We start from the raw sequence: 15,210 nt of genomic DNA, 5'->3' as shown, positions 1-15,210 counted from the left end.
TCATTAGAGTTAGACGGGCTCAAAACCAACTTTTGGTTTAGTTGTATTTTTCTTTTCTACCATTATTGTTCTTAAAAAACGACTTATACGGCTTGAGCAGTTGAAAAATAAAAAATCGATTGGAGAAGGTAGAAAAAAAAATTCAGCACTCTGATTTAAAAAAAGGGTTACAACATCTTCATCATAAACAAAGTAAGAAAGTCGTCATTGACCTAACCGACGTGTCGAGAGAGTTGAGAAAAGAGTTGGAAGGTAGTCGGAAAGAAAAATATTCATTAGTAAGTTCACTAAACTTGAAAACAAGAGGATTAATTAGTTAAAATTTCATTTATGCTTCGTTCTTGAATTCGATGAAGAGCTAGCAGGTTGTTGGTTTGCCCGTTGAAGAACCGAAAACAAGAACCTGGAGTCGAGAACATCCCAGCTGAGCCCAATTTCGTCACCCATGTTCAAGTCTCTCCTCCTCACAAACTTCCCCCACTTTCTACCGAAAACATAACTGTCGGAGCTCTTGTAATACTTGAGAATCAGTTGATGGTTGGAATTTGTATCGCAATCGTAAACTATAACCCTTGCACCCTCTCTGCTCGAAACCCTTTGTCCAAACTCCTCATCCAAGCAGGGCATAACATGTTTCTCCAAACTTCTAGCCAAAAGCTTGCACCGGTTTCGAAGGTCGCTTGTGGTCAACCTCTTCTTGATCTCCCAAGGGCCCTTTTTCATGGAAGGAGCAGGGTTTTGATCCACTGCTTCTCTCTTCTCGGAGGTTGAAGATGGAAGCCCCAAAGTCAAAGTTGTCCAAACTATATCTTCTGGTGGGCACTGAGACTGAGGTGCACTGGAAGTAGTGGCTAGGGTTAGCTCTGTTGAGGGTTTCTCTTCTTCTTCCATTCTGGAAACTTGAAAGAGAGAGTGGAAAATGCAGTAGGTTTTTGGATCTTGGCCTTAGAGAGAATCCAAAAGCTGATGAGGCTTAGTGTTTCTGGTGATATTCATGGTGATATGGGTAGGACGTTGAGGTGACTTCACTGACTTGTGGAAGAGTACAGCTTTGGGTTTATCATAAGGAAAAGCTTTTGCTTCCCGTTTCATGAAAGTCTTTCTCCTTGGAGAGAATCCAAAAGCTGATGAGGCTTAGGATTTCTGGTGATATTCATGGTGATATGGGTGGGGAGTTGATGTGACTTCACTGACTTCTGTAAATGAACATGAAATAGCTTTAGGTTTGTCATAAGGAAAAACTTTTGTTTTCGTTGGGTTTCGGGTCTGCAGATTAATTGGTGCCCAAGTAATTTTACCAACGGTCACGATTGATGAAACGTGGGTTTTCAAGTGAGTCTGGGATATATGGTTTTATTTATTTTTTTGGACAAATATGATCGCATAATTTGGTGTTGATTTTCTCCAGGGCAAGCAATTGCATTATAACGAGAACATTAGAACATTAGTTGTAGCAAGAGCAGATATTTAGGTATTTATTGTCTTTCTTTAATAAATTGTTACATGAGTTTTTATGATAAATGGTCTCTGATGTTTACGAAATTATCAAATTTGATCAATTTTTATTTTATTTATAACATTATTGGTTCTTTATGTTCCACCTGACACATCAAAATTGTCATGCCGTGACATTCCATCAAAACTTATATTAGATAAATGATATGGCATTTATGTGGAGCCTACATGTCCAATAACAACATGCTACTTGCATTTGAATAAAAAATTTATGTTTTGAAAAATGTTTGGCTGCTGAGAAAGCTGAGGAAGAGAGAAGAATCTGATTATGGAATGCTTATTGTATGCCAAACTGAGCTGTTATAGTTAAATTTGGTCTTCAGTGGTCCTTTTTGAAGATTATTGTATACAATTTCATATACATTGCTCAAATGTGTTTCATTAATTGTATGATTCTGTTATTTCTGGGTGTAATTATTTGATTTGAGGAACTGTTCTTCGAGGGTGTTAATTGGGATGGAATAATGTCTTTCCCATTCAGGGTCCATGTATTGTCAATCGGGTCATTAGATTACTTTAGACATCATAAAGAAGGCCATTTCGACAGCCATTACCACATCAAACCAGAGCCAATTCAGTCTGAGTCTATTGAACGGCAGCCACATCGTCTGGTTTGTGACGGTGGGGAAGATGAAAGGCGTTTTGTTTTTTGGTAAAACTGAAATAAAATTCAATTGAGCTTATTACTAAAGACGATACTGGGTAAGTAATCTTGTAGCTGTAGTGATCTTTTTGAATCCAACATCCTTTTTTTTTGGACGTGGGATCATTAAACTCCATTAGATTAGTTCAATGGTTAAGATTTTATTAAATGTTATAAATGCAAAGGCTCAAGATTCTTGCTTAAAACCTTGTAGGTCAAGGAAATTGGGAATTGAAAAATGGTTAAGAACTCTCAGGTCAACGTAATTCCTAATTCTATTTATAGTAGGAAATCGAGAATTAAAGTAAACTAGGAATCCTTGACCTGCAAGAAAAATCAACTTATACCACAAGTTACGTCAACATATATTAGAGGGATTTCTCACACACAATTTTTATGTTATAGGGGTTCAAATATGAGACTTTTGACAGGCAAATCAAGGCTATTTTTTATTAAAATGTTGAATTGAGGCACAAGGGAATATAGGGCAAATTTATTAAGAATTGAAAGTATTAATTAATGAAGGATAATATGGTAAATTTATAATCCCAATTTTTATATTAATAAAAATAAAAATAAAATCAGAACATGAGTGGAAGACAACTACCCGTATTTCTTTAGAAAAATTAGGTATTAGACATAACTATCTTATTTATGTTTGGGTTTTAATACCTAGGAATGAAATTTTGTTTTGGATTTGGCCAAAGAGGAGGCCCAAATTCGTTGGCTCACCTTATATTAATCACTAAAAATACAATTATACCCTTTCTGTTTAAAATATTCATTGGTTTCCCTTTAGTAGAACTACCCAAGAGCAAGGGAACTCAAAATTGGACTTTTGGAATTACAATTGGATTTTTGCTCTTTCCTTGGCCTTCAACCTCACCAATTTGAAGAGTAGAGGCTACCCATATGAGGAATGAGGTGGGCAAGAGAAGGGTAGAACTACCCAAGAGCAAGGAAACTCAAAATTGGACTTTTGAAAACTGCATTGCAATTTTCATTTTAATTACAATTAAATTTTTGCTCTTTTCTTGGCCTTCAACCTCACCAATTTGAAGAGCAGATGCTACCCAGATGAGGAATGAGGTGGGCAAGAGAAGAGTAGAACTACCCAAGAGCAAGGGAACTCCAAATTAGACTTTTGAAAACTGCATTGCCAGAAATAGAGTATTTTACCAACATGTATTGAATAAATAAATAAAAATATTGTTTTGTTTTGTTTAACTCGCATTTTTGCTCAAACTCAGTATTGTCGTTTCCATTTTTGTATTGCAGTTTCCGTTTATGCATTGCAGTTTCCATTTTTGTATTGCAATTTCTGTTTATGCATTGCAGTTTTCGCTTCTACATTGCAGTTTCCGTTTTTGCATCGTAGTTTCCATTTTAGTACTTTCATCTTGGTTCCTCCATTTTGCTTCAATAAAATTAATTTTTGTTTTTGTATTTTTAACATAATTGATATATACATTGTATTTTTTGTTGCAGTTTCTGTTTTTATTTGCAGTTTTTATGTGAATATGTGTTGAAATGATTATTTTAAAAAAAAAAAAAAAACCTTTGATTGTTGATATAAATATTGTATAACTAAATAAATATTACAAAATCAAGTTTGGTGTAGTGGTTTGTGAGTGAGCCTTCCTCCTTTGAGGGTCAAGGTTCGTGTCCCTTCAATGACACATTTTTTTTAATTTTAATTTTATTTTTAAGGTGAATAAAGGGAAACGGAGTTGGTCCCCTGCAGACGGTGGCAAGTGGCCGGCGGCAGGAGTCCGGCAGTGGAAGGTGGCAGGTGTCCAGCGGCTGGAGTCCGGCAGTGGTGATTGGCTAGATATGGACATGTACCATAGTATGCTTGCCTTAAAAGGAGTGGCATTGTGTGTAATTTTGATATTTTTTAATTATATTTTGTAAAATTAGGTACTACATTTTGGTCTTTGGCTTTATGCTAATTAGATGAAATTGTATTTCTATCTTCTAAATTAGTAAACTATATAGTGTTTTAAAAGTAAAGCTCCCTTGTTAGGTTTTGTGAAAGTTAGATTTATTATGTATTGAGTTTAATGTGTATTTTAATTTATGTGTTGAATACCAAAAGAAAAAAATGGTAAAGATTTCTTTATATATGTATTATGTATGATGTTTTAGTCTTTTTGGTTACTTTGGAATGTATTGTGAGTTTGAATTTTTTATTATATATTTTCTAAGAAGCTCCCACACACATGAAATCCAAGCTCCGCCACTGCTACCTTACCACTATCAACCCGACTACAAACATCACACATATGACGGTATCACAACTAGAGGTGTCAAACGGGACGGGTAGGCCCAACATGGCACGAGTCTAACCCATTTAAATGAAGCACGACACGGCACGAGCACGAATATTAATGGGCCGTGTTCTGCACGGCACGAAAACTTGGGCCTGGCCATGATCAAAAAATGAGGTCCAATGGACCTGGCTGGCCCATGGACCAACATGGGCCCGGCTTGGCCCGAGCCCGCTTCAAGCACGGCACGAGCCCAAGCCTGCTTCAAGCAAGGCCCAAGCCCGGCCCACTTATCATTTTTTTCTTTCTCAAAAGTCAAAATGCAATAATTTGACATCTAATGTCATTGTTTATATGGTTTTTTTATATTAAAAATAATCATAAACATATATTTGATGTCTTTCATTTTAGAGAAATTACTTGGGTCCTTAATTAATTAAACATATCAACTACAAAATTAATTAAACATATCAACTACAAAATTAATTAAACAACATTGGACTTGATATCTAATAAGTACATATGACATGTATGCTTCTCTTATAAAAGGCTTATTATCACAAAACGTCCCTAAGGTTTACGAAATTTTCAGATTGCATCCTTAACGTTTTTTTTTGTCATTCGTGGTCCTCAAAGTTAGCATGCATGATCACAAATGATCCCTACAGTTAGGTTCCGTCAAAAGCTCCGTTAGTTTGCTAACGTGGCATATATGTATATCACAAAACATCCTTGAGGTTCACACACCTATCACAAATGGTCCTTACGAAATTTTTTATTTTTTTAAATTTAAAATTCATAAAATTTTTGTTTTGTTTTTAAAATTTTATGAATTATAATTATTTTAAAATATATATTAAAATTTAAATACTTGTGACACTATATTATTGTAGATGTGGGCTCCATATATATGCATATCAACAAGATAATGAAGTTTTTTTAAAATAATTTAAAATTCATAAAATTTAAAAATGAAAAAAAAAAACTAAAGGTTTAGGGTTCATAAATGGTCCTCAAGATTAAAATCCTTCTATAAATTGTTTTTTCATTTATAAATAATTTTTTTTTAAAAAAAACCAAAATTTTATGAATTTTAAATTTAAAAAAAAAATTTCGTAAGGACCATTTGTGATAAGTGTGTAAACCTCAGGGATGTTTTGTGATATATATATATATCCCATGTCAGCAAACTAACAGAGTTTTTGACGAAAACCTAACGTCAGGGACCATTTGTGATTGCACATACTAACCTTGAGGACCATAAGTGACACAAAAAAACATTAAGGATGCAATCTGATAGTATCGTAAACCTCAGGGACGTTTTATGATAATAAGCCCTTATAAAATAATAAGTTGTTTAAAGATGAAAAGTTGAAGTGGACTTTGTGAAGTTGTACACTTTTTGCCATTCGCCCTTTCATATTGTTTGGATGTTTGATTGATTAATATTTTCAAATAGTTCATCATTTCTTGCCTCTAATTATTTTTTTAATGTTTATAATTTGAATTATCTAATGAAAAAAAAAATCAAGTGAAAAAAATTCAAATTATATGGGTTGGTTCTTAGGCTCGAGTGTGGCACGAGCATAAACATGGGCACGACACGAGCCCTCGGCCCAGCCCAATTCAATGTGGACATGGACTTTGGGCCGGGCCGGGATCAATAATTTTACTAAATGGGCTGGCACGACACGGCCCGATAAATTAAGTAGGCTGGGTCGACAGGGCACGAAAACGTTAAAACCACCATTTTAAAAACTGATGTTATCTAAACACAACACATAAACGTTAAATTGTGTTTAAATTATATTCTACCTTTAGGCTACAAATTCTAGAACATAATTTTCTTTATTTTGAATTTCATCATTTTTTAATTGCTTAATATTTTTAAATTGAATATAGTACCTTATTAAGAAAAACAGTCCCGATCTTTTGGATTATAGGGGTCTAAGAGATTTGTGGTCCCTCACCGTTAGATATAAATTTAACGGTTTACTTACTCTTGCATTCATTTTAAGAAACTTTTTTAACCGTTTGATATTACATCTAACGGTGAGTGATCACAGTCTCTTGAACCCCTAGAGATTGGGGTTGTTAAGAAAAAAATGCGGTACTTTTTTCTTTGAACTTTTTTAGTTTTGGCCAATGATTAGTCACCACGTATTCAGGTACAGCGGTGCACAGGAACCCTTCAATGCAATTTCCACCAGGTTCACGTTAGCTTAGTGCCACTGAGAATTCGAATCATTCGGTAACGTGCGCACAAGTGATATATAGAAGCATAATTTGAATTTATGGTACAAATCTCTGTATAAAACCCACACCACCCCCTTAAACCCTAAATTTTCCAGCAAACTTTCTCGGGAAATGAGCCACAGAAAGACAGAGATTCTGATTTCAGCTCGAGAGCTGCCACTTTCGTCAAGGTTTCTATACTCGCAATTCTAAATTACTGATTCAAATTCTTTCCCTGTTGAAATTCGATGCATTATTCATGATTTTTTATTGTTTGGCTGCTGAGAAAGCTGGGGAAGAGAAAAGAATCTGATCATTGAAATCTTATTGTGTGTAATGTTGCTTAGTTTCATTGAAATCCAAACTGAGCTGTATAGTTGAATTTGATCTTTAGTATTCCTTTTTGAAGATTGTTGGGTTTCATTTATAAGATTTTTTAAATACTCTTATGCAATTGCGTTTGAATGTTAAAATGTGTTACATTAATCGTACAACTCTGTTCTTTCTGGGTGTAGATGGTGTGAAAAGTGTTAGTTATCTTATGGGTTTGATTTGACGAACTGTTTGAGGGTTTTAATAGGGATGGAATAATGTCTTACTTGTGAAATTTATTTCCCATTCAGGATTCATGTATTGTTAATTGGCTCATTGGATTCCTGTGGATCGGAGAAGCTGGAGCTGAGCTCTTTTTGTATAATCTGCAGATAATAAGAAATGGGAACAAATTGAGTGGTATTAATTTTATATTTTCCATTTAACATATTTTCTATTGTTGTTATTACCGAAAATTTGTAATTATTTAGCTGAATGCTACTGATTAGAGGGGGGAAATAAAACCAATGTTGTGTAATTCAGAGGGGGAAGAGATCTAAGGGCAATAAGTGAGATTAAGATAGGTTGTTTCTATGTTATTAGTCACATTCAATGATGCAATCTGTTAATTCCCTTATGCAGTTACTTTTCTATCAAGATATTGCACTCTTCTTTTTCAAGGAAACCCTTAAAAGATTTGAGAAAATGGCTGGGTGCAATAAACGGCATAAGAATGATCAGCCTTCGATCAAATACAGGTGGTACCCAGTTGGTCAGGCATCCTCTGGGCTTGCTGATTTTGTTCACGAAAAATATCCCCCCTTCATTTCTGATAAAATTAATAAGCAACGCAGTAGAAAACCGGAGCCCAAGTCTCCTGCGATATTGAGCAATGCTATGCTCATCTCGGCAGTTGGCCAGATATGGGATTGTGCAAGTCGTCCTCTTGGATTTTTTCAACCCAAGGCAAACTCAAACCACAATGACAGTGGCTGTCAGAAGGAGGTTGTCTTGGCTGATCTGGGTGGGGAGGGAAATGACGTACCACCTATTTCAGCCAAGAGTAAGTACTTAACTGTTGATTTAATGCAACCGAGTTTAGATTTTCTGCAGGTAAGCGAAAAGATGTCTGTGTTTGAACCTTACAGTAGAAGTTATTGTCATTCATCATTATGGAGGTTTTTGCATGGGGGTGGGAATGTTTCTCAAGAATCATGGAGGGGAAAGGGGCTTGCAAGTTTAGAAGTCTCATACCAATTGGGAAGTATATATGGATGGATGAGTGATACAATTTCTTCTGGATTAAAATGCCCAGTCAAAGTTACTGAGATTGAGAACAGAACTGGTCAATACTGCATTCTGGAAGATACAAATAACATTGCAGGGGGATCAATTTCAGGAGATACAGTTAACATTGCAGGGGGATCCATTTCAGGAGATACAAGTAGTCCTGTAGATAACTTGACCACTAATGCTTACAACTTATTGTTATATGAGAATGAAAAATTGGAGATGAATACAAGAACTTCTCTGACTTCAGATTATTTCCTGAGGGCTGTAGGGAGTGAGGTAGATGGTAGTATTTCAAGGACCCCATGTTCTAATCTATACACAGATTATCATATAGACTCGTTAGCTTCCTGTAAAGATCAGTTTGAAGAATCTCATCATAAGATAGATGATCATGAACAACTTGGGAGCAAAAAGAAACAATCTGAAATCTTTATCATCCAGGATGAGTGCAAGACAGAGATCGGAGCATTAGCATGTGAAAAGCCTCATTATGCTTTTGCTAAGCAAGAACATGCCTTTGCAGGTGCATTGTCTGGAATATTTGTTAGCGTTTGTCTTCATCCTGTTGATACAATTAAGACTGTTGTTCAATCTTGTCGAGCTGAGCAGAAGTCTTTATGCTACATTGGAAAATCAATTGTGTCTGATAGAGGTGAGTTAATTTATGGGAATTGAAAAGAGAGAACTAATCTATCTTTATGACTCTAGACAACTTTCTCTTATGATGTCTGAAAACTGATTGTGGTGACGTTGATTTTAGGTTTAACTGGACTTTATCGTGGTATTGCTACAAATATTGCATCTTCAGCTCCAATTTCTGCAGTTTATACTTTTACATATGAATCAGTTAAGGGAGCCTTGCTTCCTCTTTTTCCTAAGGTACCATCCTGATCTTTTGCTCTGCAAATCTCTCTACTATCTTGTTTTTGTTCTCTCTGGCACTGGCTTTGTCCATATGCTTCTCCATTCCCTCTTTTTATTCTACTTTGTTTATCTATTTGTTTGCAACTCTAATTCTCATGTGGAAGCGTGGTGGGGAGGGAGAAAACAAGTCACACACTTTCTGGAACCTATTGTGAAGCCGCCCATACGCTTTCTAAGTCTTACCCTTTTCTTTTGTGCAGGAGTATTACTCTTTTGCCCATTGCATGGCAGGCGGTTGTGCAAGCATTGCTACTTCCTTTATTTTTACTCCTAGTGAGCGTATAAAGCAGCAGATGCAAGTTGGTTCCCACTATAACAACTGCTGGTAAATATTTAAGATCCTTGTGTAATCTTTGCCAATTTCACTACTCATATAGTATTTACTCCAGTGTAGGCACTAGGTGTTGATTTTGATTGCTCCATTCATTCAGAGTTTTATGTAAAGTTTTGAAAACTTAACTTTTATTGCTAATTATATTGTAAATTCAATGTAATTTCCTTTGTGTGAGTCTCTAGAAATATTTTTTTTTATAGCTACCAACTCTGGTTCTGTCATGGTCCTCACATAGAACTTCTGTTTTGTTAGTTTTCTGTTTCAACCATTCTAATTTTTTTTAAGGAATGCATTGGGTGGAATCATTCGGAACGGAGGTTTGCCTTCATTGTATGCTGGGTGGGGAGCTGTACTCTGCAGGAATGTTCCACACTCAGTTGTCAAGGTCAGTCATTTCTACATTCTGAAATAGTTTATATGCTAAAGAAAGGAGTTGTGCCAAGAAGATATCTGTGAAGAGAGGCGAGAGAGAGGGTCAGAAATGTCCTCTGGCATTGTATTTTGGATGCTTGCAACTCTCCATGGTTATTTTATTACTACGTTCTCATCCTTTCTACTTCAGCATTTAATTTTTTGGACTTTGTGTATTGCTACTGCAGTTCTATACATATGAAAGCTTGAAGCAATTTATGTTGTCCCCGAATGAAGCTAGTGTTCATCCCACCACATTACAAACAGTTTGTTAACCTCTTCTCTACCCCAAACCTCTTCCATTTTAACTATAATCTACCTTCTTTGCAATTGGCTCTTAGCAAGTTATTTTCGTTCTCTTCTCATCCCAGTTACACTAAGATGATTTTTCCACCACTGCAGCTAGTTTGTGGTGGATTAGCTGGATCTACTGCTGCTTTATTAACAACTCCTTTTGATGTTGTCAAGACGAGATTGCAGACGCAGGTTTGTAATCTTTATGCATTTTTTATAGTTTCTGATTCATTATTAACTTTTTCTGATGTTCAACAATTACCGTCAGGGTATTTCATGCCAAAAATGTCTCATCCATTAATTCATGATTCACACCAGCTACTTTTCCCATTTCTGAAATAGCTTTCTAAGAGCATTAGAAGTTCAGTAACAAAATGATTAATAATCTTGCTAGTCTATTGAAGTAGATTTGACTCAGAAATCAGGATGACATTCATTTTGGTGCCTATAGAGTTTCAACAGGTCATATTTTTCCTGGAGCTTTGGCCCTTGTAAAATTATACCGAAATTCACAAAGAATGTTTCAACTGAACAAAACTCAAATTATAATATATATATATATATATATATATATATATGTTGCCAATGCTTCTTATAAAGTGCCTGTTATGCAGATTCCAGGGTCTATGAGCCAGTATAATAGTGTGATTCATGCCCTTCAGGAGATAGGAAAGAATGAAGGTCTGAAAGGCCTCTACAGGTATGTTTTGGTCCATTTCTGTCCTTTCCAGCCATTGTAATTTGTAAAGGAGGACCCTTGTAAATTTCTGTTTTTTTCTTTTTCTTTTTTAATCTTATAGTTTTTACTGAGCTGTATGCTTGATATGACGATGGCATGACAATTTTTCTTATTGTGGCTGACTGTCAGGGGATTGACTCCAAGATTGGTTATGTATATGTCTCAAGGAGCGCTCTTCTTTGCATCATATGAATTTTTCAAGAGCTTGTTCTTTTTGGAGACGCCACAAACTGATGCTCCAAGAATCCAATACCAACAAAAGACGGAAGGCAATCCCGTATTGCCATCATCACTCCCCGCAACGTCTTCACCTGCATCATCCGAATTGCGTGGTCTACATTCATGACCATTTGAGAGATACCAGAATTCTTCGGCTTTGTTATGATAATGATTGGATTCAAATTTTGTACGAGATTAAAATTGTAGAAGAGAAAAGAATGTGTAGTCGGCATAGGTGCTATTGTGTGTATCATTAATCTTCTTTATTAGTGAAATATAAAATTAGAAGCAGAAAGTTGTCAGTGCAAAATAATTTTATGATGTAACTTTATGTGCATGGAGTATTACAGAAAATTAACCCAAAAAATGTAGCAATTGTTTTTAGCAAAAGTTGCATCTCTTGGTCTTAACTAATTTTGACGTAATGGCTCCAATGATATAATGCAACCACCCTTTTTTTCGGGTTTTCAGTGGAAAGGGCTTATTTAAAAAGTATAGCTGGCTATACCTTATGTTCGAATATTTAAAGAGTATAGCCGATCGGCTATACGTTGTAAATATATTCATTTAAGCAATAGAAATAATAGTCGCAGTCGGAGTCGGAGGAACAGACAGAGAGAAAAAGAGAAAAATCCGGTGGAATCAAAATGGAGCGAGGTTATCGAAGAAGAATCGCAAAGACGAAGAGGATCCAAACCCAGAGGTGACGCAGCGCAAGAGGCTCAAAGCCCTCTTCACTTAAGTGAAGGAGAAGATGAAAAAATTGGGGGACTTGATTCATCATCCGGGAAGCATGCTAGAGGGAATATCCTAATATTTGTCTTAATTTGGTGAATTCCGACATTAAAATTTTACTTTTGTATGTACCCACCAGCTATTTTGCTCAATTTTATACAGAAAGTGGACTCCAGTGTGCAAAGTCAAGTACAGCTTCCCTCTTCAAAGGTTCATGAAACACCAACAAATAGTATAGCCGGCCGGCTGTACTTTCTCTCTTTTTAAAAAAATTAGGCAAAAACAGAAACCAAATATAGCCGCCGGCTGTACTTTCCGGATATAGCCGCGCGGCTATGCTATCTCTTTTAAAAATTACAAAACCGAGTATAGCCGAGCGGCCGTACAATTTATTTTTAAAAAAAATTTACAAACACGTATAGCCGCTCGGCTATATTATTTGTTTTTTTAAAAAAATTGAAAAACCTTGACGTCTGTGTTTGTGGAGGAGGCAAAAGCTTGGCAAAGAAGAAAGAAGATGGGGTATGTTTGTGTCTGGTGTGATATGTGTTTCTCTTTGTGCTATGGTCATTACTGTTTCTGTTTCCCAGTAAAAATCCATCTACTTAATTTTTGCTCTTGGTAGCCATTGATGGTGATGGAACAACACTTGTATGGAAAAGGCTGAGTTTTTAAGCATGTGTTGTGCAGGACACTGATCTTAGTGATGAGGATTGGGCCGCTTGACATGGTAACGACACAGGCCGTATAGAGAATTAGAGATGCACCCGTCTCAAGCAAAGTGATGTGATATTACTCCCTTGTGCAAGGCCCAAGGGATGGTGATGATGATGATGATGATGATGAGAGTGTTGAAGAGCTTGCTCGCTCGCTCGCGTAGTGTTATAAGAAGAGCTCCTCAAAAATTGACACATTGCCTGCCTGCCTACCTGCCTGCTGCATATTGTAATCTTCACTTCTTATTATTGGCAGGCATAGATTGTTTTCATAAATGTTTTTAAGATGACATATCCGCCCTCTTGTTCCTCTTTCTTCTTTATATCTGTTTTTATCCGAAACTAATAAATATAGCATTTGACATCTTAAATTTTAATATGGACAAGGTATAGCCATGATGCTGACTGTTTGAGTAGAGATGCTACAAAGCCCTTGAGGCTTGGAATCCGGATGCGATTCAATTTAGTTTCCAAGTATATTTCTTAGCTGAAGAAAACCCTAGCCGCACTCTAATCCCTTTTCTTCTTGCTGAAAACCAATCGCTAGGAAGTTAAGAGGGGGAGGTGGTCACTGCCCTTCCTCTCCTCCTCCCATCTTCCCATTCCTCTCCTCATCTCCCTTTCTTTTTCTCCCATATTTTCCTTTCCTCTTATACCCTCTTCTCCTCCCATTCCCCTCCCCAGATAGTCTAGGTATGTTTGTCTGTTTGTTTTGTTTTGTTGTTTTTGCTGTGTTCCAGGTGATTGATGTTGTCTTTGTCTCGGCGGCGGCGACAGTAGTGACGCTGGATTGTGTCTCTCCTTGAGAGAGAGTTGTGATACCTAGTGGCTGATGTTTTGTTTCTGTTTTAACGGCGACAGCAGCATCAACGCTGGTGATAGTTGTTGGGATGTGGTGCTCTTCTTTACTATGCACTGACCGAAGAACTATGCTTGGTCATAGGAGGTTTTCTTTGTCAGGTTCTGAGTTGAAGTGGAGTGCTTCTCATGGGTCTTTTTACTGTTGTTTCTGTGTTCATCCTCCGTGTTCTCTCCTGGTTTCTACTATGGTATGACTTACAGTTTGTATGGGTGTCAAAGGACTATGATTTTGCTCATAGAAGGCTTCTTTTGACAATTGGGATGTTCTGCGGTCCTCTCCTGTGGGTTTACTATTTGGGGTTTCTACGGTCCTCTCATGTGGGTCTATTGTATTGGTCTCTAGTTGCGGTTCTTGTCGGAGGTCTTTGTGTTAGGTTTTGTTTTTGACTTGTTCTTTTATTGTAATGGTCCAAAGTTACCTGAATTAGACTCTCATGTTAGTCCATGACATGTGTGGTACTCTTTCCTCCCCTAGGATTTGTCTCATGAGGTTGTCCTAGGAAGGTTTTAACGAGGCTACTGTATCATGTCGCTCTTTGTACATCTGTGGTTTTATGAATGAATTTCTCCTGAAAAAAAAGAGTATATTTCTTAGCTAATTATATTTGTTTTAAAAAGTATAGCCACACAACTATACATTTTAAATGTATGATATCAGCTAAACTATGTTATAGAATCATCGGTCCATTGTGTATAGGAGACAGTCAGCTTAGTCAAATTGGTAATATTCCCTCCAAGTAATCTTTAGGTAGGACTTTCATTCCCATAACTATAGGGAAATTTCATCAAATGGGGAGACGAAATTCGAACTTGCGACCTCTTCTAATATAATTTTTTTTATTTATCAAATGACCCGTGTAAAATAAGTGCTATCGAATCTAAAGTTAAACTATTCCAACTCTTTAATCATTTTTTTTATATACAAATACCCTTTCTTCAACCCTTTATTTCATCCTTTCTACATAAACATATATGTTCGACCGTTTATTTGACTTAAGATATTGGAGTCCTTTCACATACAAAATAGTAGAGACTTGCAAATTCGAGTCAAAATAATTTGCCATGTATTAAAATGAGTTATTTCACACATCTCCCAGTGCCTTTATTTGAACTGAATTTTTTCTTAAGTGAACACATTGAGGCGAAATTGTTTAACTAACTTTTTGATAATTTAATCTCAGTTGGGTCTTTTTCTTATTTTAACACCTTTGCACGTAATAAGTAATATTAATAATGTCAACCGCATTTTACTACCAACAAGGTCGTTGTAGTATAGTGGTAAGTATTCCCGCCTGTCACGCGGGTGACCCGGGTTCGATCCCCGGCAACGGCGCATTTTTTGACGTTTAGCTGCATTTGAAAACGACACGCCGTTTCCCTTTCTTCTATCTCCCGCGAGAGAGTTTAATTTGTCCATTTGTGGTACGGCTACTAATGTAGAGAAAATAACAACTCACAAGCACAACCATTGCAACGATCAGGTGGACAATCCTTTTTCCTTTTTCTTTAGCTTCAAGCCAGTGATAATACAGCAAGCTTGTAGCTCAAGTTATTAAAAGCATCAACTTTTATTGCATCTTGGATTCTAGGTTAGATTCCTCCCTCCCCAAATATCATTTTGTATAAAAGAAAAAAAAAATGCTAGTGACAATTCAATTGGAAGAAAGTGAACAATTTATTCAAAATTGTTTGAGGTAAATTATTTGCTA

The 15,210-nt window shown here is 36.3% G+C and overlaps 2 protein-coding genes and 1 non-coding gene across 6 annotated transcripts; 2 read left to right on the top strand and 1 right to left on the bottom strand.

The window, feature by feature from the left end:
* Nucleotides 1-324: 324 nt before the first annotated feature.
* On the bottom strand, nt 325-1,071 carry LOC117628998 (putative B3 domain-containing protein At1g78640). Its single transcript, XM_034361532.1, has one exon. The coding sequence runs from the start codon at nt 889-891 to the stop codon at nt 325-327; it is 567 nt and encodes a 188-aa protein (XP_034217423.1). The 5' UTR covers nt 892-1,071.
* A 5,579-nt stretch (nt 1,072-6,650) lies between these two features.
* Nucleotides 6,651-11,528, top strand: LOC117626975 (S-adenosylmethionine mitochondrial carrier protein). Of its 4 annotated transcripts, XM_034358829.1 has the most exons (11): nt 6,654-6,854; nt 7,287-7,395; nt 7,618-8,038; nt 8,792-8,920; nt 9,029-9,147; nt 9,393-9,517; nt 9,812-9,911; nt 10,126-10,203; nt 10,340-10,423; nt 10,846-10,931; nt 11,100-11,525. In XM_034358829.1, the coding sequence occupies exons 3-11, from the start codon at nt 7,681-7,683 to the stop codon at nt 11,314-11,316; spliced, it is 1,296 nt and encodes a 431-aa protein (XP_034214720.1). In that variant the 5' UTR covers nt 6,654-6,854; nt 7,287-7,395; nt 7,618-7,680; the 3' UTR covers nt 11,317-11,525. The 4 variants fall into 4 exon arrangements, 3 of the variants coding, with proteins under 3 accessions (XP_034214717.1, XP_034214718.1, XP_034214720.1); XM_034358826.1 differs by having other exon boundaries at nt 6,652-6,854; nt 7,618-8,920; nt 11,100-11,528; XM_034358827.1 differs by having other exon boundaries at nt 6,653-6,854; nt 7,734-8,920; nt 11,100-11,527.
* Nucleotides 11,529-14,762: 3,234 nt separating this feature from the next.
* TRNAD-GUC lies at nt 14,763-14,834 on the top strand. Its single transcript has one exon. It is a non-coding gene; the product is annotated as a tRNA-Asp (tRNA).
* Nucleotides 14,835-15,210: the final 376 nt, after the last annotated feature.

Source organism: Prunus dulcis, chromosome 5 (genome assembly GCF_902201215.1).
Source record: "Prunus dulcis chromosome 5, ALMONDv2, whole genome shotgun sequence".
Taxonomy (NCBI): Eukaryota; Viridiplantae; Streptophyta; class Magnoliopsida; order Rosales; family Rosaceae; genus Prunus; species Prunus dulcis.
Note: the sequence above shows the minus strand (reverse complement) of the source record. Positions and strands in the feature narration are given on the sequence as shown.

What these genes read in the sequence shown, in the direction of transcription:
- LOC117626975 (XM_034358826.1), top strand. Translation starts at nt 7,681, where the DNA reads ATGGCTGGGTGCAATAAACGGCATAAGAATGATCAGCCTTCGATCAAA. An exon ending in TGCTTCCTCTTTTTCCTAAG is followed by an intron (nt 9,148 to 9,392) that starts GTACCATCCTGA and finishes TCTTTTGTGCAG; the next exon opens with GAGTATTACTCTTTTGCCCA. An exon ending in GGTCTGAAAGGCCTCTACAG is followed by an intron (nt 10,932 to 11,099) that starts GTATGTTTTGGT and finishes GCTGACTGTCAG; the next exon opens with GGGATTGACTCCAAGATTGG.
- LOC117628998 (XM_034361532.1), bottom strand. Translation starts at nt 891, where the DNA reads ATGGAAGAAGAAGAGAAACCCTCAACAGAGCTAACCCTAGCCACTACT.